This window comes from Pseudopipra pipra, chromosome Z, assembly GCF_036250125.1.
Source record: "Pseudopipra pipra isolate bDixPip1 chromosome Z, bDixPip1.hap1, whole genome shotgun sequence".
In the NCBI taxonomy this organism is placed as follows: Eukaryota; Metazoa; Chordata; class Aves; order Passeriformes; family Pipridae; genus Pseudopipra; species Pseudopipra pipra.
Genome location: NC_087581.1, coordinates 19,916,349 through 19,941,289, shown reverse-complemented (window position 1 = coordinate 19,941,289; position 24,941 = coordinate 19,916,349). Strand labels below are relative to the sequence as shown.

General features: G+C 40.8%; 1 protein-coding gene across 2 annotated transcripts in view; it reads right to left on the bottom strand.

The window, feature by feature from the left end:
* PIK3R1 (phosphoinositide-3-kinase regulatory subunit 1) overlaps positions 1-20,816 on the bottom strand; it is a 62,278-nt gene extending 41,462 nt beyond the window's left edge. Inside the window, exons 1-2 of one of the 2 annotated variants that reach the window (XM_064641952.1) lie at positions 20,708-20,816; positions 15,033-15,787 (exon numbers count right to left, since the gene is read on the bottom strand). In XM_064641952.1, coding sequence (XP_064498022.1) covers positions 15,033-15,366 — 334 coding nt within the window. In that variant the 5' untranslated portion in view covers positions 15,367-15,787; positions 20,708-20,816. Of the gene's footprint in view, positions 1-15,032; positions 15,788-16,935; positions 17,033-20,707 lie in introns of those variants that run through there. The other variant, XM_064641953.1, reaches the window with a different exon arrangement.
* Between the last annotated feature and the right edge of the window lie 4,125 nt (positions 20,817-24,941).

The window sequence follows — 24,941 nt, the reverse complement described above, 5'->3', positions numbered from 1 at the left end:
CAGGCTAAGGAGGAATGGAACAGAATTTCAGTCTGCACTGGGAGTACTCACTTGCAAAGAGACCAAAAGCAAGAGACAACGCCTCCCTAAGAAAACCCAAGCATAATTGTGAGCAAATCTAAGAGATCCTTTTGTAACCTCTATAGAGCCCTACAGTGCTAGAGTGCCTTTAAGACTAAAACAAAGGAAAATGTGTCCCTCTGGAAAACCAGTGTGTGTTGTGAAAGAGTGACAAAGGAGGATGAAATAAGTGAAAGCAATATTTTGTAAGTGAGACTGAAAAGTCTAAACTGCAGAAGGTCTTTGCAAACTAAAAAAAACATGCATCTGGTTAAGAACTGACATGTTCCTCATGATCTTAAGCTCAGGTGGATGAAATAAAAGCAGCTGTTTCAGAGAATAAATGAGGGAGGCAGAAGCTCTTCTTATGTCCTGCACAAAGACTTGTTCCTTCCTTTCCTTACTTCTGCTCCCAGGCAGCTGTCCTACACTGTCTTTCTCCAGCACAGTGGAATGTGTTGTAGATGTTTTCCAACTTCCCTGTAGAAAATTCATGGGGAACAGGATTAATATGTTTCCGAACTTAAAGGAGTACTAGGTGCATACATGAGCATGCCAACAAATACTAATCTCTTGTATATTTAAGTGCTGCTAGTGTACTGAGCTTCTACAGGTCACACACATAAAAAACCCAAACCACTTTTTCCACCATCTTGCTCCTGACAAGAAAGTTAGCTGGTCCTCTCACCCATCCATATCTGCAAATATAGTGACACTATTTATCTATACATCTATCTCTATTTCCACATATGTACAGAACTTAAAGCTATAATCACTCAGTTGTGTCGGAATGTTAAATATAGGATGCAATAAAGGAGTAAAAAATACATTCTTGACTTGCACAAGATGTGATCAAACATGTGAAAAGGCCTTCCAGCTATGACTCACTAAGAAGTGGGTGGAGGTTTGTGAAGCTGAAAGGCTGCTGGCTGGAAGTAAGTCTTCTTCCACACTGGCCAGCAAGGACTGGGAATTGGCTGGTATTCTGTCAAAATGCCAATTACATCCTGGTTGTTTTCCAGCTATCCTACTGGGGGAAAAAAAAAAGAAAAAAATGGAGAGAGAAGAAAAAATAAGGAAGTCTTGCATTTATGGTTTTTATTATGATTTTGCTCCACAGGAATCCCCTGGTCATCTTGACAGAAGAAAGAACCAGTTACCTTTATTTGACCCTAGCAAAAGGGAACATCTCTTTCTCATTTCATTTTATCTTTTCAAATGAATTTATTTATTTATTTAAATGTGGACCATGCCAATAGGAAAAAGGATATCTCACTTGACTCCCAGATGGAGAATACTTCCAAAAAAAGCCAGTTCCCTGTCGAGAACAGGAGAAAGAGGAATACATTAATTTTAAACTGACCTGATTTTTCTAACAGGCATATGACTCCTTGTTTTTAAACACAGTTCACATGAACTGCCTGCATGAAGCTGGAAAAACTTGTAATTTAATTAGCTCAGATGTGGCATCTTCAGAGAACTTTACTGAGACTTTTACAAGATAAAGCTCCTCAAAAATGGCAGATGCAGCAGACAGCTAGTGTAATTCACCTGAGCTCTGCTACGCTACCACCTATTTCTTGCAGGACTCAGAATTGCTGAATAGCAACCTGTCACCTCCCAATGGATTCCAGTCTTTTGCAGTAGGTGTGCCACTAATAGCCCCTCAAGTAATTTATAGAGATCAGTGTGAACAATCCTCTAAGCCTAGGTCTTATTTTAAGGGAAATGCCCTTTTATTTTTGGGGTTTTTTTGGTGTTTTTTTTTTCTTTAATAGTATATGTCTTGATCTCTTGGGTGAGCCAGACCTTCTGCTTCTCTTTTTCTTGTTTCACTACATCAGTCTGCTTTTCACCAGTCAGCTTCCTACATTTCAAACCTTGCTCTCAAACTGAGAAGTCTTAGGAGACAGAGAAGGGGGGCTGGTTATTATATAATGGCATTCAGCTAGGAATGAACAATGCAAAGGACCAGCTAATCTGTGATGTCTGAGGTTGCAAAGGAAGCCAACTCCATTGAGAAAGTGCAAGGCCATGGGTACAGGCTTCTCTAGACACACATACTCGACTTGCTTGGATGCTGGTTCCAAAACCTTGCAGGATAGTTTTGTTCTAAACTCAAATGTATAAATCCTGGGTTGAGTTTTTTTGTTTTATTCCCTCCCCCCAAATAGTTACAAATTACTTATCACGAAATTAAATGTAGAAACTTAACACATAACAAAGTTTTAGAGCATACTGTAGTGTCCACTTATGTCATGGTCTGACAGTACTTTGTAAAGCTTTGAAGCAAGATGCCTTTTTTCTTCTAATTTGAGTCAAAGACTCAAAGATTTCTGATGAGCTGCAAATAGATAACCAAATAATACTTAGCATGACAAAAAACACTGTATTTTCCAGAATATTAACTTTATATTGAAATAAGAGAGCTCCATGCTTTTGCTTCTGTATGGCAATCAAATTGAGCCCAATAGAACAAACTGGTACCACATTTAAGTCTACTTTTTCCTGCTGGCTTTATAGCTTCCCCATGTTTTCTGCACATTACACGTTCTCTCTCTTTTGCTCTCAGCATTTCGTCTCTCTCCTTCAGGCATTCTGTAATTCTGCCAGCCAAAGAGCTTTGCTTTTAATAAGTAGATCTGCCAACTTAAACACCAGTCTCCTAAGGCAATCAAATAATGAAAGACACATGTATGTACTTGCACATAATCTGTCAAATACCTCTCTAGCCCACTACAAATGATTTTTGCAGTTTGGGGTTTTCATAGGAGTATGCATTCATATATAGCTTTCAAAGATCAAATGCCATGGTTCTTCTGAGTTCTGTGTCTTGTTTGTACATTCAAACCCTATGACCCTGCAACTTCCATATCAGTATTTAGAGGATACTAAAAATTAAAAACCTAAACCCACAAAGTTTGTGCAGATAAGTTCATATGGAGTAAGTATGGCCTTCAATTTCTCCAATTTGGCATTGGGCTCTGATGCAAGACAGTACAGATTCCTCTATGGCAGAACACTTCCCATGATTCTAGAGTGTCTGGAAAGTTAATGAATAACCATTCCAGGTGTCAAGGATATTTTTCATAGCTCCCCCATTACTCATCTATTATCCACACTGAAGCTGTCTTGACTTTCACTTTCTAAACCAGTGTTTCCCAAAAAAGGAATCTAGAGTATGATGCTAGCAACAGAGTAATCCAGGAAAAACTTTGCACTTTGTCATAGTAGGATGAAATTGCACTGCCACACCTCTTGATTAAGTAAGGTTGCAGTTTACTGCATGGCAGAATAAAGATGGGAGGAAAAGCATCTTTCAAGCAAGCAAGTTATTGATTGATATTAGAACAGTAACATATATGTAATGTCATCATTTGCAAAAATTCCTGCATTGTGAATCATAGCTATGATACAGTAAAAAATCCCAAAACTATTAGAGATGCAGCATAAAACCCTAAAGCAATAGGTACTTAAAACATGTGCATGTCACTGAACTGTGTGTTGCACTGAAGTGCAAGACCTCCTTTACATGTACAACAAAGTACTGAGAACTTGAAACTTTGGATTTGCAGAATCGGGAGACAAGTAAGCCAACACTAAATTATGTCACCACATCAGTTGAATCTGTTCTTTCACATACTAGTAATTTTTTTTTTATTTTGATCTTCATATTTGTATTCCAGCTGGTGGAGGCAGAGGTATGCCAGGAAGATTTGTTCTGCAATGAACTGTCTTGGGCATCCAGTATGCAGTGACTGAAGCCACCTGTGGAGCGAGCAAACGGTACTTGCTCCTTGCGACAAATAAAGCCCAACAGAGTCAAACCTAATGCAGTTCTAGTTCCCGGTTTTAGTTATCTCAATGAAATATAAGGGCTAGAGTTCTTATAGGTTAAGAGTTACTCCCCAGATTCAGCCTTTCAAAGTGTTTTTCCACATGATCTTCCTACGACAAAGAGATTAACCTAAACTATATTAAAGCAGTAGTTATTTTTTTTAGCTGTCTGTTTGGTCTACCTCATTCTTACAGGAATCATGATAGTACCTTTGGTCACAACAGTGTCCTGAAGAAGACTTAATATTTGTGATTATGAAGTTCTATGAAACTTTTATCAGTCATGTCATTGGAAAGAACAGAAGAATCATTAAGAAACCTGCTTCCAGAGAGAAGCCTGAAAGCTATGAAGAACAGGTGGCTTAAGACCACAAACAAAACAAGCTGAAAGAAGCAATTTTAGTTCGGTGAAGACTCCGACAATGAACAAAGAAAGAATAAGTGGGAAAAGGGGTCAAACAACTATGTAATTAAAAACTGTATCTGATGGCATACTCTAAAAGAAGTTGACCTTACATATATAAACACGAGTTTTAGATGCAGTTTTGAAATCTTTACAAGGTTTTCCTACTGTAGTGTGTAATCCATTGTCTATATGCATCAAGGTAATAAAATTCTGTATTTATTATAAATGTAATAGTTTGCTACAATAAGGGATTATAAAATTAAAACTGTCTCTATATCACTTCCTCAGTTATAAGAAATCTCCATTACCATCACACTAGTTACTCAAAAAAGCATCCCTAAGAAAAAAATCAGCCCTGCTAAAGTATCTATCAGCACAGAGCAAATTTTTCACATGTATCAGTGAAGAATTCTGAATATAATGGAAGAAAATAACTTGGTGAAAATAATCTCTATACTGTCATCACCAAATACAATTAAATACGTGTGTGTGTCCCAAATGAAAACATTTTACTACTAAATTTACAATCCGTACTATATAATGGACATAAAAGAGATAAAGAGTAATGTACATTAAATATGTACTAAATTAAAGAGTTTGAACTAAGTAGTAACATGCTTTAAACTTATCTAGAAGTAATAAGCTTGAAACAGGAATTACAGGGTGAAATTACACACTCTGCATTAGCCCAGGACCTCAGAAAAGATGATCATAACAGTGTTTCCCTTCTGTGTCTTCAAAATTCAGGAAGGACAGTCAAATGCTGTTCTTTACATCATTGTTTATTGCACAGTATTTCATGCACATTCATATTCTATGCAATTTGATACACTGGAATCTCTTTCGAACAGAGCTAGGATTTGTGCTCCAAACCCTAAAGATAATGGGGAATTTTGCCTGAGAGAAGTAAGAGTAAGAACTATGGAATTTGTCCCAGTGCTGCTAAACCTCAACTATAGGTCTGATCCTGTTCCTTCTGAAGTCAAAATGGATTTTGCCACCATTTTAAGGGGAAGCAGAATATTAACCTTCTGCTTCTTGTGTGAACAAATCCACCAAGTAAAAAAAAAATAAAAAAAATTCAAGACATCAGTACTTTAAAATAATTTCATTTTTACTTTGCATCCAAAAGGATTTTGAATAAAGCATTTTAGTACTCTGTTTAGAATAGAGCAGTTCACATTAACAAGTGTGGGCATGTTCCGTCTAAACCACCAGATAATTTACCACAGTATTTGACTGACTGACTATTTAGATCAAACAGACAATGAGAAGAAAAAAAAAAACACAAAACAACCATTCTCATCTTATTGGCGTGTTCTTACTGTGTCATAATAAAACTCTACATATTTGTCTTAGAGGAAACATCTGGAGAAAAAGTTTAGCAGTTGGTAACTGTCTTCCCCTTTTTTGCTACACTGCACATGCAACTCAGTCCTGCATCTTCAATCACTGTGGAAAGTACCAACAGCCTACTAGCCTTGTCAGTGCAAGTTTTAATAATGGACTTTCAATTCGCTAAGAAGCAAGATTTTATGCTAGTGGCTCTGTAGCAAACATTGTTCAACTAGTGATTTAACGTAATCCTCAAAAAGTGTCCTGTTAATAACGAGACTACGAAAATCTCTGATTTCTTGTAGGGGGCTGCAGCTTACACAGGCTACCACAAAGGTTTTGGAGTTATCAGCATGAAGTTTGGCCCAAGAGGAAGTCAGAAAAACATGAAAATGGTCGGGAATTGATGCTATTCTTTCAACTACGAGTAGTAAGTCATAAATACAGCAAAGACAATTCAAACATTCATTCCTCTGTGCCCTTCAGAACCCCTCACTTGGTGAAAAGAGGCCCTTTATTTCCAGATACTTCAGATGAAGTTTTTGCTACTTGCTGTTTTGAATATCTGTTCCCTAAAATTTTATCTATTGACTAGGTCAGATTGCAAGGATCACAAAAAAACTTGTTATACTTCGAATTGGCTTAGACCGGAATAAAAGTCCTCCCTAAATCTTTCTCTTCCCAAGAAAATTGCTTATCTAGGCCACTGACTAGCTACACTATTCTGGCTGCAGAACAATGCAGTAGATTTGGACTGGCCAGAATATATTCTAAATTATACTTAAACATCCATACAGATTTGACTCCAAAGTACCCAAAATAACTTGCTTCAAAATGTCAAAGGATGACATTTGCTTACGTTTCTCTCAAGGAAACGGCTACATTTTAAGCAGTGCAAATATTATCAAACCAAAAATGAAAGACCATATTACAGTATGAGGCACAAAGCCTGGTAAAGCCGAGTGTCCTTTTTCAGAGAAGCTCTCAGAGGGCATCAACCCCTCACAGAAGACCCATGCATCAGCAGAGACAAGAAGACTAAGAGAGTAGATCATACCTCGCTGCACCCCATGGTGCCCTGGCACCTCACAACTCTCCGCAGACCATGTCAGGGCAAATGCTTCTCAAGTGTGTGACAGTCAGCTAGGAGAAAAGCGGGGAACGATGGAGGGTTTTGCCATGGCCTCTCTCGGTCCTCACCTGTGCCAAGCACTTGTGTCTTGGCAAGGAAACAATTCAAGGGTAAGGTCATAAACACAACAGACATTTTCATATCCCCATCCAAACACAGCACATGAACACTTGCAAATTAGCCGTAGAGAACTGGAATGTTTGCTCACAGAATTGAACAAAGTGTGCAAGTAGGAAAAGAACTGTGAATTTTTTCCCTTTAACCGCTTATTTCTGGAATGTTCCTGGATAGAAAGATAATGAAACCAGACACAGCTGTGCAGCCTTATCTACCACAATGCATAATTAGTGGTTTCTTTCATTAATTCCCTAATTTAAGTGCTTTCATCTACCTCCAGCCAAAAACAGCTTATGAAGAGGGCTTGGAAATAAAAAGGTAACCTCACAAACTAAAAGCTTTCCCTTTGAGACAGTCTGCTGGAGAAGCCATAACATGCTTTGAAACATGGATTTGCAGCGCACCATTCAAAATTTTCTTTGCCAAGAATAATCCTCTGTGTTTATCTGCTATCTACCAATCTTGTCCAAGTAGGAAGAGATCTTGGAAGAAATAGGTGATGGCACTAGAGTTTTCTCTCCTAACCCCCTCAAATAAATTCCACTGTTATATTTGTAAACAAGAATACAAATCTGGTGCAACCACGCTTCCTGGGAAGTGCATTCCCTCCTCAGACTACAGATAGCAGGCTGTGCTACTCCTCCTTCCCAGCTAGTGAGCAGGAGGCTGTGGCGCAGGAATTTCCAGCATGCTGCATCCAATAAATCTAACCCCACAGGGGAGAAAGAGCAAGGTAGAGACCCCTTGAATTACACCAATCTAATGTGTTTGAGTGGAATAGTTTGGCTTTTGGCCAGTATCTTTACCTTTTTAAGTGTGTATCTCTTTTACAATGAAACATCAAAACTTTCAAGGAAAGCAGAGTTAACTTAGGTTTTCTACCATCTAAGTACTCAAAAAAAAAAAAAAAAAAAAAAACTTCTGCAGAAGCATCTTCCCATCCCAGATGCCACCAAGTGATCTACCAGCACAGATGAAAACTGCCGTGTTCAGACCTAACAAAGGTGGATTTCACTTCTTGTGTTCAACATCTACAATATCCAGTGAAGAAATTATCTCAGACATTCACTTCTGGGAAATGTTCTAACAAAGAAAATGATGATAAGCATATACACAAAGACCAGGTGGATTGTATGAGCAAATTGTCTGACAGCTAACTGAACTGTTAAACACCTTTTTCATCATTCATATCATAGTTTACATAGTAGTGTTGAAGTACAAGATAGTGTTAAAAGATATTTTTAAAGGGCAGAAAGCGTATGCAATTACATCTTTCCCTGGCTCAGGGCAATAGTGTGTTTTTGAAACTGCCTGGAAGACCTTGTTTATAGATCCTTATTACCTGAAAAGCTGTCAGCTTAAATAATATGTTTTTATGCTGTCTAACTATAAAGTGGATCAGCATGTAAAATAAAGAATGGTATTCAGGTGGTATTCTTGTGGACTGCTGCACAACGACGGAACAAAAAGCAGTCAAATTAGTACAAAAAGTTACACCTGCTAACACTTTACAGAAAGAATTCAGGCAATGCCCAAATAAACAAACAAACAAAAAACCCCAACACAAAATCAAATCAACAAAAAACCACAACACAGCTCTCTTCTATTAATGAATCCACCACAAAATAGGATTGCATTTTAGACATACATGAACAAAACTTAGGAACTATTAACCACAGCTATTACTTTTATTAAAGCCAAAACTTCTCTGTAAGTTCTCCTAAGTATTCTCACAAAAGTATTCTCAGGACTTAAAATCCTTTGCCAGTTAAAATAAGTATATCTTTAATATCATGTAGTTCCCTTTGTGATTCTTAGCTATGAAAATAAAGCAGTTCTTTGTATTCTAGCCTTCAGATTGATTTCATGGATGCTCATCGTGTAAAGCAGCTTTGGAGCAAGATGCAGATGTGAAAGTGTACAGCCAGCTGCAGTTACAGACCTGTGTTCTTTCACACATGAAAATCTGGATACACATATGGCATCACACAACTATTTAAGTGGGCATAGTTATTCGCTTGGGGTGCTGAATGATCCATTCTTGGCAAACAGCACCACATATTGCTGCAACTTACAAACTGATGTTATCATATGCAAGCCTAAGTAAGAACTATTGGCTAACTATTTGCTAGTAGGGTTTTTTTCAGATGTTCCTGGATCACAGCTATAGGAACAGATCAAGATGATTCCAATGGAGAGGAGCAAGCTACTTTACCTTTGACATGCTTTATATCTGCCCCGGGAGCTTTCATGTCGGTACAAGGTATTAACAAGACTAAATCACTATTACAGAAGGCTAAAAAAAGGTAAGCAAAGTCATTCAAAATAATGCCACTGTTGTAACTATAGAAAGGCATATTAAAATTGACATGATACAAATCAGACAAATATTTCTCATAGCATCAAAACAGGGCTGTCTTATTCTTTCAGTTTCTTAAAGCAAAATGTGTAACAAAAGGCACCATTTTTTTAGACTAATTGATACTGTTGGGGAAAAAAGATGCATTTCAGCCACAAAAGCCTTCTCAGGCTGAGGTCACCTTTGAGAGTCAAAAGGGGGTTCTGCGTGCCCCTAGTGATATATTTGTCCCAGAAATATCTACTGGTCAAATAAAGTATTATTTTCAAGAACTCTCTCTCTCACTTTTATTTTTATCCTGTGACGATTAAAACACAACATGGAAGATAACTGGTTTTGAAGGTCCTTCCTCCCTCTTGCTTCCTTCCTCCTCTACCAGCAGGTGGGGCCACGCATCAACCATGAACTCGTCCAGGTCAATGGTTCATAAGCAATTTGTAGCAGTACTTGCAATCCTATCCCTGTGCATCCTGTGTTGCTTACAAAAGCTTTTTTAGTTACTATCATCATGGTACTATCACTTGAAAAAATGCTCTGTCTCACTTTAATGCAGCTTGCAAAAATCTTTGTTATCATCAGTGTTAAAGCAGGTGATGACAACCCTGTATTCAGACGCATGCACTCATCTCGCAGCTAGAAATTTGCCTACAGATATGACCACAAGTCTACGGCAGAAACTTGCCCCATTTCTCAGACTCATTTAGACTTGCATTTCTCAGTGCAAGTCTAAATCAATCAACGTGAAAATTCATGACTGAAAGGCAGTTATGAAAACTGCAGCAGGGCAAAGACTTATGTTCAAGCTATTTCAAAAAAGGATGAGTTCAAGGACTCTGGCTCAAATGGCATACATATTTACCATTTGTATTTGCCACAAGACAGTGACTCATCACTTCACCCCATAATTTCCTTTTTCCATTTGCCTAAATCAGGAGAGAGGATGACCGTTTTCTTCCCAATTAGAGGCTTCAGGTTTGCTGCATTCCACTCACTCTTATGTCCCCCAATACACAAATGTAAATAATTTTCACAAATGTAATTGCTCCACTGGCTTTATAGCAAAATTAAAGGAACAAATCCTACAACACATTCAGTTAAAGCATGCACAAACGGTTTTATGCTCTTCGTTGGTTTGGATCTTTTTCAGATATTGCATAACCTGGTTGCTGAAAGGAAAGAGTTTCCAAATTTTCTGTGTACATTATCTTTGTCTAATTTGCTGATCTGTATCTGTACTAGGAGAAAAATGAAAGAAAGTTTGGGTATTTTCTATTGAAAAAAATATATATCTACTTTATAGATTTATACAAGAAGGAAGGGCTTCAGATTATTTTTAGGCTCAAAACCAGCTGAAAGGGTTGTCAACATAAACAACCCTTTTAAGTTACACAGGAAGTTGTAGGAAGCTCCAAAACATCAAAACTGACAAATTATTCATAAAGAGTCCTGGTGTGCCCTTTTGCAATCTGATCTTCATTTCAAAGCGAGAATTTAGCACTCCAAGTTAAATCTGAAAGTGTTTCTGTTCATCAATCAAAGCTTCATGCTCCAAAGTCTGCTTAAGATCAGCCTTCCCAAACCAGGTAGAGAAATGACACGGTAGGAGTCAATTCTAAACGTATGCAACAGTATCAGATGAGATGAATCAAAGTTCACAAAACATATCTGGACTTTGTACAACTTATGCCCTTTTCATTTGCAAAGAGCTGAGCAAAACCAGGCTAAGTGAGAGGAACCAGACTAACACAGCTTCAAATAAAAAAAATAAAATAAAATAAAAAAAAACAACAAAAAAAAACCACAAACAAACAAACAAACAAAAACAAACAACAAAAAACCCCCACACAAGGCATTTGGGGGGGGGGGGGGAAATCATGTAAAATCTTTACTGCTTCATCTACTACTACTTCTTTACTTCATAAACTTAGATGTCTTGTGGAAGGAATAAAGATGACCTTGCAACCTCCACTGTTGCAAGTGCCTTGATCCCTCCAGCAGCAACCAGGCACCTTTGCCTGGTGGGAAAGGAAATCTGGGGAGAAGGCAGGTTGGGCCAGTTAGAGCCTCACACCAGCAAGAGAAATTAAATCTGCCTTGCCACAGCTCTGACATGCACCAGGCCTGAAACTGAAAGGTGCTAGAGACTTCTTGGGGCTTTTGTACCTTCTTTATTTTCATATCTTTTCATATGCAATTTAAAAAAATGCAACAGTCCTAAAATTTCAGTCAGGGAATGCCAATTATTGTCTTAACCAATGATTCTAGAAATTTAAATGGGTCATGAATGAAATAAAATGGTAAAAGATTTGACTTAAGTGTTTTAATGTAATTTGAGACCACCAGCAGAGGTTTTTCTTGTTTTCAGATTGGCTTTTAATATTTATGAAATATTATATTCTAATATAAATATTACTGTTTATAAGTAAGACTGATTGCATAAGACACAGGCCTGATGAGCAGCTCTGCCCATGTTACTAGCCTCATTGACTGCAAAGTCTGTTCAGACGTCTATGATTATTTATGTATGAGTACCCCACAGCTGTGAATACTGGCATCATTGTGTCTGAATATTGCAAATTAGATCTAATACGAAACAACAGACATTGATGAGCAATTGATAAAGTTTAAAAAGGCATGGAGAAAAAAACATTGAAGAGTATTGAAAACATTGAAGAGTATTGAAGTATTTTCTTCAAAAAATTGAAGGAACTTCCATAATTGTGCATATATTTTCTTTGACATCACAAGTTAAGTTTCTGATACTCTCATTCAACATATACACAACAGGAGTACATACAGAACTGACTCTTTACAGAATTAAAGAAGTATGTGGATTACAAATAATAAGGTACATTTAAGAAGTCTGCTTCCAGTTCATCATTAACTTGTCATTTTAATCCACTGCAGTTTCAATTCATCAAGTAGTGAAAATGTAAACTTGAGTGCATTTGGTCAAGCAAGCTTCACACTATACATTAATTTATTTGAAATACACTATAAGGGTGTAGAGAGAGCTATCATCCTGGGAAAAATCTTTTGGCTCACTGCCAATTACATTTGGCCCATAACATTAACTGCTGGACAATATTAATTGTACTATTCCCTGCCCCAAATCATAGACACAAAAGTAGTGAAGCCTCCTGGAAGCCAAACATACATTGCTACATTATTCTTTATCTGAACTGTATTTCTGCCAGCACCTCTGGTTTCACCATAATTTTTGTGGCATTCTTCTAACTTAAAAATGTCATCTTCATTTTGTTTTTTATAATACTCTTTCCCAAATTTGTTTCTAGGATTCAAAACAGTCTCTGCCTTAGTTCTCTACAGCAAAAAGATCTGTAATGAGACTGATTATCATAACTTTTCCTTATTTCTTTTAAGAAAACATACATTATTTTAAAAGTGATTAAACCTAAACTCCAAATAGCTCTTGAACTACTTGGAGTTCAAATTTCAGTGTTTACCCTAATTCTGTTCAGGGGGTCTAATCCCTGATTTTAGGGGATTATGAAGGTGCCTAGACTCTTACATGAAGTTTAAAATCTTAAATTCAAAAGGAGTTATGGGAACTTTGACTCTTTTTTTTTTTTTTTTTTTTTTTTCAATAAGAAAAAAACCAAGGTTGGATTGCAAGCTGATTCTTAAACATTTTGGAGCATGGTAGAATTATATGTGCAGACTTTGAGATGAAGATCCTCAATTAAAGTAGAACATTTTCTTGTTTCCAATTCCCACAGTCCCACGGTATTAAAAATAAACACATTCTATGTAAATATTACTCTGTCTAAAGGCAATAAACCTCACACAGGAGAGATCTAGTCACTAAGGCTGGGGCACTGCTTCATCCCGAGGAAACAGAGAAGCCTACATATAAGCAGAGCCCCTAAAATCTGCAGCAGAATTTCCCAAAGTAACTCCCAGCAGCCAAAACTCCCATAAATGTCTGTTACAAGCACAGTCGTGGGGCAGGCTTGGAAACGACAAGATTAACAAGAGGACTTTCCAGCACAGCAGCACCAAGCAAACATGAGTACAGAAACCAAGGAAGTTACAAAGTATCACTTTTAAAACCAATAAACCCATCAAAGCCTGGGATACCGGTTACTTCACCGCAGCATGCACATGTAAAGAATGACACTTTCTTTCCATTCTCTACTGCTCAAAATGATCTATCAGCATTGAGGTGTCTATCCAAAGAGCCATGTTTATTCTGCAGTTACATATGATGGCAACAGCTATCTCCACAGGTGGCTTAAGAAAAGTCAATGTTAACCTGATCAGCACACATTAATGTCCAATACAAGGAATGATCAAAGAAATAACATTTTTTTTCTTCCAAAAGCAAATAGCCCATCTTCAGAACTAATCTAAGGAGAGAAAAACCATGAAACTCTAATAACTAGAGGCTGAGAGTTCAAGGATTTAAGACATAGGGAGAGTATAACCTAAAATGTCACTACAGCCTCATCTGCCCTCACCTTCATCCTAACTGATAAGCACTGCAGACTTGCAAGCAATGTGTTAGCGCTTAAGAATATTGCTATATAAACCAGTTCATCTTCACTCTTTATTAAGTCCCCACCAACCTACAAATGCTTCTGCAAGCTTTCGACTTCGTTGCCACATACAATTTTCTATATTTCCATTCTTATCTGTGCTGATTGTCAGCATAGCTGAATATAAACTTAGAGTATGCACAGTGGGATGGAAGTTGATAAACTGATCCTACCACTTTGCAGTTGATGCTGCAAACATTTCTATGGAGGCACAGGGTGATGATACTAGTCATTACTATGGTGGCACTGTGAAAATCAGGATCAAATACTACAACTCATATTTCCTACAGCTAGAAACAATGAGAATTTAAGAAATATTAGAAGTTGAAGCAATATAAGCCACTCTAGACTTCTCAGAAGTGAAAGACCAAAGTCTATCCTAAGATAGATTTGGGGTACTCATTGATATGTAAAATCCAACTATCTGAATGTTAGCAGGTAAAGGAGACAATCACCTGAAGGAAGGCTGGTTTTGTTTGGTTTTTTACCCTTCGGTTTTGCCAGTTACGAAAGAGAAGACTTCTTTCTTCTATTAACAGAAGATTTCTGATCAAATTCTGAGTTTTGCCTAACATACTGTTGCAGATGTAGGTTAGAAAGGAACTTAGATTAAAGGAAGTATCTTCCTTTCTTATATAAGAGCTATTTTTTCTACTGCATGCCATACTCCTCCAAACAATGTAAAATCTGAATTTCTCTTTATTATAATTTCATTGTTAAATTTTAAATATGGGTTCTTACCTTCAATGCCACAGGTAAAGAATGCATTCTGTGCTGTTAGCAAGAGATCTGTGATAGGAACGTACTGTTTATTTAGAATGTATACTGTTGGAATCACTGAGAACTTTCTCAATAGTGAGGTTGATGAACCACAAAAGGAAACACTTCGACCAGTTTCTTATAAACCTAAAATAAATGCTAACCAGTTCATTTTCCATTTAAATCTTTACAGCGGTGAATTACAAGCATACTTTCCGACCTGTGAGATGTACCTCACAGTAAGTTATTGGTTTCTGTGGCGCCTGAGACAAAGCACACGAAACTACAAAGAGTGTGAGCTAAATATTACTAAGTAGAAACAATTCTTAATTGACTGAAATGAGCCATGCACTAAAAAAAGCTGACCAGCAGGTGTTAATACACATCAATGTACAGTCAGACAAGTCTATGAAACAAAAATATATGAAATCATGGAGGACATACACATTTTCTCAGAATGGTACTAACCTTGTTGCTCACTCTCTGCTTCAGCTTTTGAAGGACCTGGTGCTACTGGAAGAGGCCGAGGAGGACGAGGTTTTGGAGTTGGGGGAGATATTTTTTTTCTTCCAATGTACTCTACATAAGTTCCTGGGAAATCTCCCCTCTCCCCTGTGGTTTCATTAAAGCCATTTAACCAACCAATTTCCTCAGGCTTTGCTTCTTCCCCTTCACTAAATCCAAGTGCTAGTAAGGTACCTTTATTCACAGTTAATATATCTCCCAAGTGCAAGTCAATGTCTTCTTCTCGCTCTTTTTTGTAGTCATATAAAGCTCTATATTGATATCCCTCAGCACTCATCTTGGCAAACGATTTAACATTCAAAAGTGTTATTAAAAGGTATCAAAATGTGATTGTCCAGTTATATTTTAATGTACAGAGAAATTCAAGACTTATTAAATGGGATAATGAAAATGTCTCTTAAGTAACAAAATCCACCAGAGAATCAAGAAGCATCAAGATTTATCATTTCACTGCTGATGTATTTACTGATGTATTTATTCTGAGTCACTGACTGTTGATGAAGTAAGTGCTCCACTATTTCTATGTGTGGCAATATTCTTCCAATTAGTTCCTTTCCTGGGCTTGCTGGCACTTCTGTGTCTCCACGCACAAGTTCAGCCGACTCTTGTAGACAGTCACACCTTCTTCAGATGTATTTGCCACAGACTGCCCACGTACCTTAAAAATTCTGCCACCAAACTCAGCACACATGCTTTTCCTAGAAAGAGAAGAGAAAACTGATGAAACCACTTCAGATTCTCTTGATGACTGTGAACGTGGGATTCTACTTATGACTTAAGCTTACTGCAACCCTGGCAAAGACTGTGTCCCACAAAAGAGTCCTATGCAACAATAAAATAAAGTGACCTCACAAAAAAATCTCCAGGTAATGTTTGCATTTTTGTAAAGGATGTACATCAAATTACTTGAATCAGATTTGCACCCCTGCAGTCTGAGGCATGCTTCCTTCTCTGTCACTTACAGCTACTGAAGTCTCAGGATGAGAGGGCTAAGCCCTGTAGCTGTCCCTGTAGTGCAATATCTAACCTCTCAGCAAGATTTTACATATTATCTGCCTGAAGACAGACAACCACAGCCCTTTTCCTCAAAAGATCAGCCAGGACGGGAGGGAGCTCATGGTAATTAACATCGACCACTGGGGTATTCATTCTCCTCCTGTTTATGACAAGGATAAGGACAGGCAACAATCCCCTTCCCAAAGTATATATTTCAAAATCCTTTGGAAGAAGGCGTCTTTTCATAATCTGTAAAAGAACCAAAAAGTCCAAAATGCTTTTACTTGATGACTACTATATCTCCTTTTTTTTTCCCAAATGAGGGGCTTCCCCACTCTTTCATCTTCCAGATGATTTTTAATGAGTTTATGGTATAATACTAGAAAAACAATCAGCAACTGAAACAGGCACACCCAGACCACCTAAGCAGCCCTATCAGGAGTAGAGTATCAGAGTGTATGCTTAAATTACACTAAAGGCAAGAGAACACAGGCCTGAACATTTGGCTCAAGGTTGCCCAACCATAAAGTAAAAAGAAAAAATATTACTAAAAAGCGAATCTATTTGGCAAACAATTGCTTAAAGACATACAGAACAGTGAAAGCTTTCTAAATGTTATTTCAACTGTTACTCATTTTTATATACTTAAAAAGACAAGCCAAATCATACTTTGAAATGCTATACTGGAAACCAGAGAGTTAACTCCTCAAAGCTGCACGGAAACTCCTAAACTACATCTGAATAAAATACCCAAGGGAGCTGTGTAATACCAGCAGGTAAAATATTGACTTTGTACTACGTACTGAGTGCACAGAAAGCTGATTTTTTTTGGTGAAACACTCCCTTTTACCTTGTAAAGAGACACCAGTACACAGGGCTGGAACAGGGAACATCTGACAGCTCTTTTCCACACCATTTTTTCTAATGTCTCAGTCATGAAGTCCTTTGCAATATGACTATCTGACAAGCTAAGAAGTGTTTATAAGAATGCATATGGGCTTCCTTTGCCAGTGAATGAACCTGATCCCTAATTTGTATGTGGCTCCTCTTCAGTTCATCAGGTCCCTGCTGCATGTTGCTCAACATCTCTTGTAACAGAACACAGAAAAAGAATCTTGTTAAATTCTTGAAGAACTTCCTTATCATCCCTTGCAACCAGTTTTTGCTGTAGGAAAGAATTATCTGAGCCTGAATTAGACTTCCCTTTTCAAAAAGCCTGCACACACGTATTTATTTTAATAACTTGCAAATCTATCCACGTGCATTAGGCATCCAGCTCCCATCAAAATTCTAATTAGAAATTTCTGCAGCCACTTCTGAAAAACCAAACTATGCTGCTTAGCTCATGCTACCAAACACCACAGACTTTGCAATTAACGTGAATGGAGTTTCACTGACATTTTGTTTCCCTCTTCTACCAGAGAAAAGCCTGCTGACAAGAACTGAGGAAACAGCACAAATGTCAATGTATCAATTAAATAGCAGATAAGCCTTTCCAAAAGCGTGGGTTTCTCCCATTTCATGTAGCAAGGCAAAAAAATGCACTTACACACTTTAGATCTAATTGGTGGAACGAATAAAAATGTTTCCAATCAAAACCAACCATGCACATAGCAAAACCTGTTAGAAAATTACCACTTTGACTACTTAAATTATTCTAAAATATTTATTTTCTTTTTAAGAAAGGTTCAACAAGTGCTCTGCTACAACTACTTATTTAACTCTGCCTATGGGCATTTTGGCAGTCAGTGAAATCTTTTAAACACTGCATAATTGAACTGACTTGACCTATTCCTCTGATCTTTTATTATCAAAAGTATCATAGCAACTTTATGGCCATATATTTAAAATGAGTACTTGTGTCTCCTATGCATCATCTGAAAATACAGAACTGTAAATGTTGTACTAACATAAAAACTGCTTATGACAGTTTTAAAGCATATTTCAAAAACTCAAAACATGCATCTGATTAGAAAAACTCAATGCAATTATGGTAGCAAAGTTTCCCTAAATCCAGTTTCCTTGGGGCTCAGAGTTGCAGTACCTGTTCATACTCATCAGCACTGCCCTTGGTACAGGGCCCCCAGCATCTGATCCCCTGACTGATCTATGGTTCATGTACCTGGAGACATTCCCAGGGTTGAGCCATTCTGAATTTCTTGAGTTTATCGCTTTTTCTATTATTACTAGGTTTAGGGACAAACTAAGACTCAGACTTCAAGAGTCTTGCAGACAGACCTAGCACAGGGACAAACAACGGTTTTCCATAGCAGCTCAGTAACACTGTAGCATATCCAAAGAGCCCTCTTAGAAAGCTCTGCTAAGATCTGGTATAAACAAATTCCCTTTACTCCAAGTTACATGGCCTCTACACTCAGGCATTTTAACTCAAACTGACTTAAGGTGACAAGTCCTAAAATAAATAGCTTGGAGACCATCTTAAGTAGATTAAAAAACCAAACCAAACACTTCAGGGAAGAAACATTGTTACATTTGAGATGACATATTACTGGATTTCCATTTGGCTGGGGGAAAGGAAAAGGGGGAAGGAGTATTGCAAGAGAATCAAATGTTCATTTGGTTTTTATTTACTAAGAGCTTGTTCCCGCTGAAAGATTCCTGAGTTCAGACAGAATTCTGGTCTCTCAGCAGAATGGTTTATCTTGGGCATTTTAATAGTCATAAAATTTAAAATTCAACAGAAACATGCAAGACAGTCCTGCAAATTTAAGTGGAAAAGAAAGGGGACATGAAAACTTCCTGTCCACTCTCCCATGCATCCCCGGTTAAAAATGATGTCTGGCTTCCACTACACTGGTACCCAAGCATTTCCTCCCACGCAAGGGAGTATTCTTTTGGTGACTGAGTACTTGTGTACTCAAAATTATCTGAGCCTGAATTAGACTTCCCTTTTCAAAAAGCCTGCACACACGTGCAGGCACACACAGCACAGACCACCAGTTGATACTATTGATTGCTAGTGCCCAAGTTTGCAAGGCTCCGTGCAGCGTGAAATAAAATTGCATATTACCTGCCCCAAGAACTTCTATTCTGCATATCGCTGTAAATACCAGGTCAATCAGAGGGGGGTGCGTGTGTTACTGATATGGCACCCCTACAATACAAGACACAAAAATGTTCTTCATCTTTATATTAACATATTTAACAACCATATCTCCTTGTACTGCCATCTCTCTTTTTCCAAAAATCCCGAGGGAAATAGTGCCTAACAAAAACTTCCCTTCCACTGCAGTATGAGCTTCGTAGACAGAAGAGCAGACCAACCTACTTAAGGAGACATGAAATAGTGAGAATTGAAAGGTAAGCGGGGAACTTTGCTTGGAGACTGACTCTTCTGCCCACTAGGTGTCTACACACCTGTGACTCACACTGCAGTTATCTCTGAAGTAGGATGCTGCCGTTCTCCAAATGGAGATAACCAAGTTAAGTACCACATCGGAACACTATTTTCTGCAAGAGAGTGAGGTCCGTTATGTATCATGAAGTAATACCTTTATACCACTTACAGTCTTTGAAATAATTATTTTGAGTCTGTGGAGATTCTACCACTGCAGAAGCTCAAAAATGTACACACAGAATAAGTACTGTAGACACTGTAGAGCACATCCCATTCTGAAATATCTCAGACTTTCTAAGGGCTGCAAAACTATGAAAGACGGCAGGTGAGCATCAGGACTACTCCAGCAGAATCAATAAAATAATACTGATAATTTAAAAAACTAGGAAAACAGCAGAATTTGAGCTTCCACCCCGTTTAAGAGGCCGGCAGGTTAATCACTCCGGAGACCTGCACTGACATGCAGCTCCCGCCGCAGAGCAGCCGCTCTCCCGGGGCCGGAGCTCGGGGGGCGCAGCCCCTCCAAAGGCAGGACAGGGCCGCGCCGAGCGGCGCTCCCCGGCGGCGCGGGGACGGTGGCGGGGCCCTCGGCGGAGATCGGAGCACGGGCGGGCAGGACGTCGCTCCCGGCCCAGCGATCTGCACGGACACCCCTCCCACCGCCCCGGGACACAGCCCGGCCGGGACACCCGCCCGGCTCTCCACGCCGACCGCGGGGCCGGAGGTCCCGGGCAGCCCCGCAGTGGCCGCGCCGCGCCCACGGCACAGCACGGCACGGAACAGCCCGGCAAAGCACGGCACGGCACGAACAGCCCGGCACAGCCCGGCACAGCACGCCACGGCACGGAACAGCACGGAACAGCCCGGCACAGCACGGCACAGCACGCCACGGCACGGAACCGCCCGGAACAGCCCGGCACAGCACGTCGCCCGCCCTGCCCGCCCAGGAAGAGCGGGGCTGGGGCGCCCCCAGCCGCGGGGGGAGAGGCTGCACTACCCCTGGGGCTCGGGCTCGGCCGCGGCGGGCGGCCTGCCCGAATCTGCCGCGCCAGAGGGCTCGGCGGCGCCACAGCCCGCCGTGCACGGAAGAAAAAGTTGCACGGGGCGGCGGCGGCGCTGCCGCTCGGGCTGTCACCGGCCGGAGCCCGGGTCCGCAGCCGGGTGGTCCCGCACAGCCCCCACCCCACCCCGCCCCGCTCCCCTGCCCCGGCAGCCGCCTGCGGGGCAGCGCTCTCTGAGGCGGATGCGGCAGGGCTCGCTTTACCTCAGCGGCGTCTACGGCGCCGTCACCTACTCCATGCCCTCGCTGGGCAGCAGCAGGCACCCCGCCGCGCCGCTCTCCGCCGTGCGCCCGTCCCGCCGCGGTCCCGGACCCACTGCCCCGGCCGCGCTCGGCACCACAGTGCCTCGGCGGCGCCTGACCCGCCGCCGGCTCTGCCCCCGCCCCGCCCCCGGCGCCTCCGCCAACCCGCGCCGCCGCAGCGCCCCGCCCCGCCCGCTGACTGACGGCGGCCGTGGGCTTTGCTCGGCTCGGCTCGGCTCAGTCAAGCCCGGCCTCGGCTCACCGGGGCTTGCTTGGCACAGCCCGACCCGCGGGGAACCCGAGGCGCAGTGCGGCTCCCTCGGGTTCCCCTCAGCTCTCGCCTGGGGCGAGGGGGCTCCGGGGTCTCCGCCCCCGGGCGCGACGCCCAGTGCTACTGGCAAGGCTCGGGCGCCTCCTCGACCCCGTAAGGCCGGTCTTGGCCGGGAAGTGGTAGCGAGAGGAACATGTGCTTCTGACTAGTTCCTCGTTGGGGATTTTTCTCCTCTTTTTTCCTTCCCTACCCTCCATCTTGATGTAACGTATCACGTCGGTGGAGTGTGCTCAGAACGCAACAGCCGCCGTGGCTGCCCGGCAGTGCGCAGGGCAGGGCTGTGCAGCGCCGCGGAGCGAGGGCAGCCTCGGCGGGCTGCCTGGGGCTCCCGCCTTGGGACTGCCCGCCCAGGGCCGCCCGGCAGCCAGCACCATCCATCAGGAGCCCCGGGCCTCTCAAGCCCAGCCTGGGTGGAGGTGACAGCTATCTGCAGCAGCACAGACCACCAGTTGATACTATTGATTACTAGTGCCCAAGTTTGCAAGGCTCCATGCAGCGTGGAATGAAATTGCGTATTACCTGCCCCAAGGAGCACACCACCTCCAGTGGATCTAACAACACGAGGGTGTGGCACAGCACCACAAGGTTGCAATGAGACCGTCGTGCTGCAGAGGTATCAACTGCGTTTGGACAGGTCCCTGTTTATATAGTAAATATGAGAACATGTGTTACTATGACTCAGTCGTAGGTATTGCTCTGAAAGAGGAGGAAGCAGACTAAGCAAAGGTGCAACACATCCAAGCTGGCAGGGAATGAGTGCAAAGTCAGCTGTGCAAGAAGAAAGGTATAGGTTCACTGAGACCTGTGCTGTAAATACAAGTGCCAGGGGTTGACCTACTTAAAAGCAGCGAAATGAGAGATAACTTAGAACATCAAAAGGGCTTGTTGCAGACTGTAAGGATCGGGCCTTGAAATACCTTGTGAGAAACTGTAGGACTGGTGAAGTAAGTCTAAACTCTTATGGTCAAAAGAAGAGCATGCATTGGCTGGGCAGGAGGGAAGAGTCCAACTTGTTTTAATTTGGCATTTGGACATTCTGAAACTTTGAATTAGCTTATGATCTGATCATGAACAACAGAGAGAAAAAGTGGACCAATTTTACTACAACACAGTGTAATTAGTTTTTGCGAAGTGCAATAGATCAGTATGGTTTTCAAATCCTTAGACTTTTGGAGATATTTCTCTGGAAAAATGTTCTAAAACAAGAATTTTGATCATACCAAGTATAGAGGAAAAGTGGGAATCTCTTATTAGTCATAATGCCTTTAAAAGATGCTTTTCACTGGCCTGTTATGCTTTGCAGAGGATTTTGTTGCTCCATTGTGTTCCTAACTTTGCAAGCTTCCAAGAGTCACTAGAAGGATGTTTGCTGAGATCCATTAATCATTTCTGCATTGACTCATTAAGATTCAGTTTGCTTCAGGACTGCAGATGAGAGAAGATAGCAACTCCTAAGGCCTAGGAGGTGACAGCATGGATGTGACCCCCCAGGGGTGTAACAGAGCACTGCAAGGCTGTAGCTTTGGAGTTGCAGGATCCAGTCCCTGGAAAATGGTAAAAATGCCTTCATTAATCTATCTGGCAATCTAAAGACACAGAATTACTTTTAAACTAAACACTTCATTTGGAATAGAGACTACTCTTTGTATACAAGCAAAAGCATTGCTATAATTTAAATACTAATTAGTAAATCTTTTGGAGGGAAATGGCAGCCCTTGTCTCATATATTTTATATTTTTTGTGTGGAATTGAAAATGCAGGTGGAAGCAGAATTAAGAAAGACTGTTTCATTTCTTCTGTCCAGACTGCTGTCTCTGGCATCTGGTATTGCTGAAGGCAAAAACAGCATGGATTTTGAAGGGGATTAGACAGACTGGCTGGTTGGAATGCCAGTCCTGGGCAATGGGTATTTAAGGGAACTAAAAACCTCTCGAGTAATGTTTCCCAACTGGTGAGACTAGACTTGTCCCACAGATGCAATGTCTAGAGTCCATGGCTGTGCTCCCTCTCTGCTGGCACTATATCCCTCACTGGAAGGAAAAGTCTCCAGGGTAGGTTACAGGACCTCCTTCCTGCCTCCCCTCTGTAGGAGCTGAGCATCTGGGTCTCTGCTTTCTTTGCCAGTTTTCTTCCCTGAACTTGACTTTTAATTTCACCTTGAGCACCTTACCTGCTGCTTTATCTTTCAATAAGGAGAGAAAAGGACCTAAAAGAGTAAAAGTAGGCAATATCTGCAAGTAACTGTTGCACCCCTTGATGGATTTGCTTTCACGCCTGTTTTGACTTCTGTCTCAAGGTTGCTCCAGCTTCCTCACATCCCTTTCCCCACTGACCCCAGCATTATCCCAGTTTCTCCAGGAATGTTTCTTCCTATGTCTAATCTTGATAGGTGAAAGTTATACAATAATATTTGCTCTAGGAATGTTGCAAAGCAGTACACTAGTGTAAAGCTTGACAAGGAGGAGTATGCACAAGTTCAAAAACCTTTTCCTTCTTCTCTCAGCTACTTTTCAGGAGATCTTAAGGACTCCATAAAGCTTTTGCATATGAAGTTTACAGTGGCCTTTAATGCAGGTAGACATGTTTGAAAAGGTCTAAGGTTTTTGAGATGGATATTCTTGACCAGTTGAAAGGTTAAGTTATTGAGGTAGCATGTAAACAGGAGGGATTTTCAAGGCAGCAGTCAGTGGAAAGCAGAAGACAGAAGAGTAAAATCTGGGTAGAGGGCAGGATTATCTATGTACAAACCATACACACATGTGTTTGCTAAGGCAACTGTAGTCTCCATCTGTCAGGAGACCTTTAGAGCATTTCTGCTGTAGGCTGCTTATGGGAATGCAATAAAAAAGTGAGCAAGTCTTTTGTTCAGTACTAGTACAAGTTGGATGATTTGAGCCTTTGCATCTTATGACTGGATAAGCTTTCTGTGGCAAAGATCATGCAGCACTGGAGAGGACCTACCCTGAAACTTCCCTTTCCTCTATGAAAAAAAGTTCAGCTTGATCTTAGAAAGGAAATTTTAAAGTATGGAAACTGAGAGGATTAGAGGATCTATGGAGAAAGCAGAGTTGCTAGAGTATAAGATCTCCTCCACTTTAACTGGCAAACTTCATTTATCTTCTTTACTGGCACATTTCAAGCAGGAAGATTTCATTCTGGTTCTTACAAGATGTCAAGCCAAATCCATTTGTAAAGTAAGATACCTAGATTGGTGAACACTGTTAGGTTAACAGCTGGACTTGATCTTAAAGGTCTTTTCCAACATAAATGATTCTATGATTTTATCAGTTCTGAATATGATTTCTTGGGGTAGCATAGGCAGAAGTGGGAGAAATTGCGCAGGGGAGTTTTATTGGAATATACCTTAGATGTGATGAATGCTAATGGCATACGTCATTGTCCTAGTTAGAACATCTGGGACCAGTTCATCATTGTATGGGTATAACCCAAAACTGTGTATTCTATAGCCTCCCATGCCATTTCCCAGAAACTGTTATCAATGAACTATTTACACCATCTGCACGTAGAGCCTGACTCCTCAGGCTATAAACTAAGTGTTAAGAGGCCTGTGAGACAGGAGGATGCTCTTGTCCTCATAACCTTTGTGGAGCTCCCCGCCCTGAGGGAAGTGCTGGGCATTCCTGCCTGAACTGGAGAATATATAATCTTAGAGTCTTGGAATTTTTTTAACCACCCATGGGATCCAGAGGAAAACTGCTCTCAACCAGACTGCAGACCACCACTCTCGACTGGACTGGAACCACCACTTTTCAACCAGACTGCAACCATCACTCTCGACCAGACTGCAATCACCACTCTTGACCAGACTGCAACAGCACTCTCACCAACAGGTTTTCCCCTCTC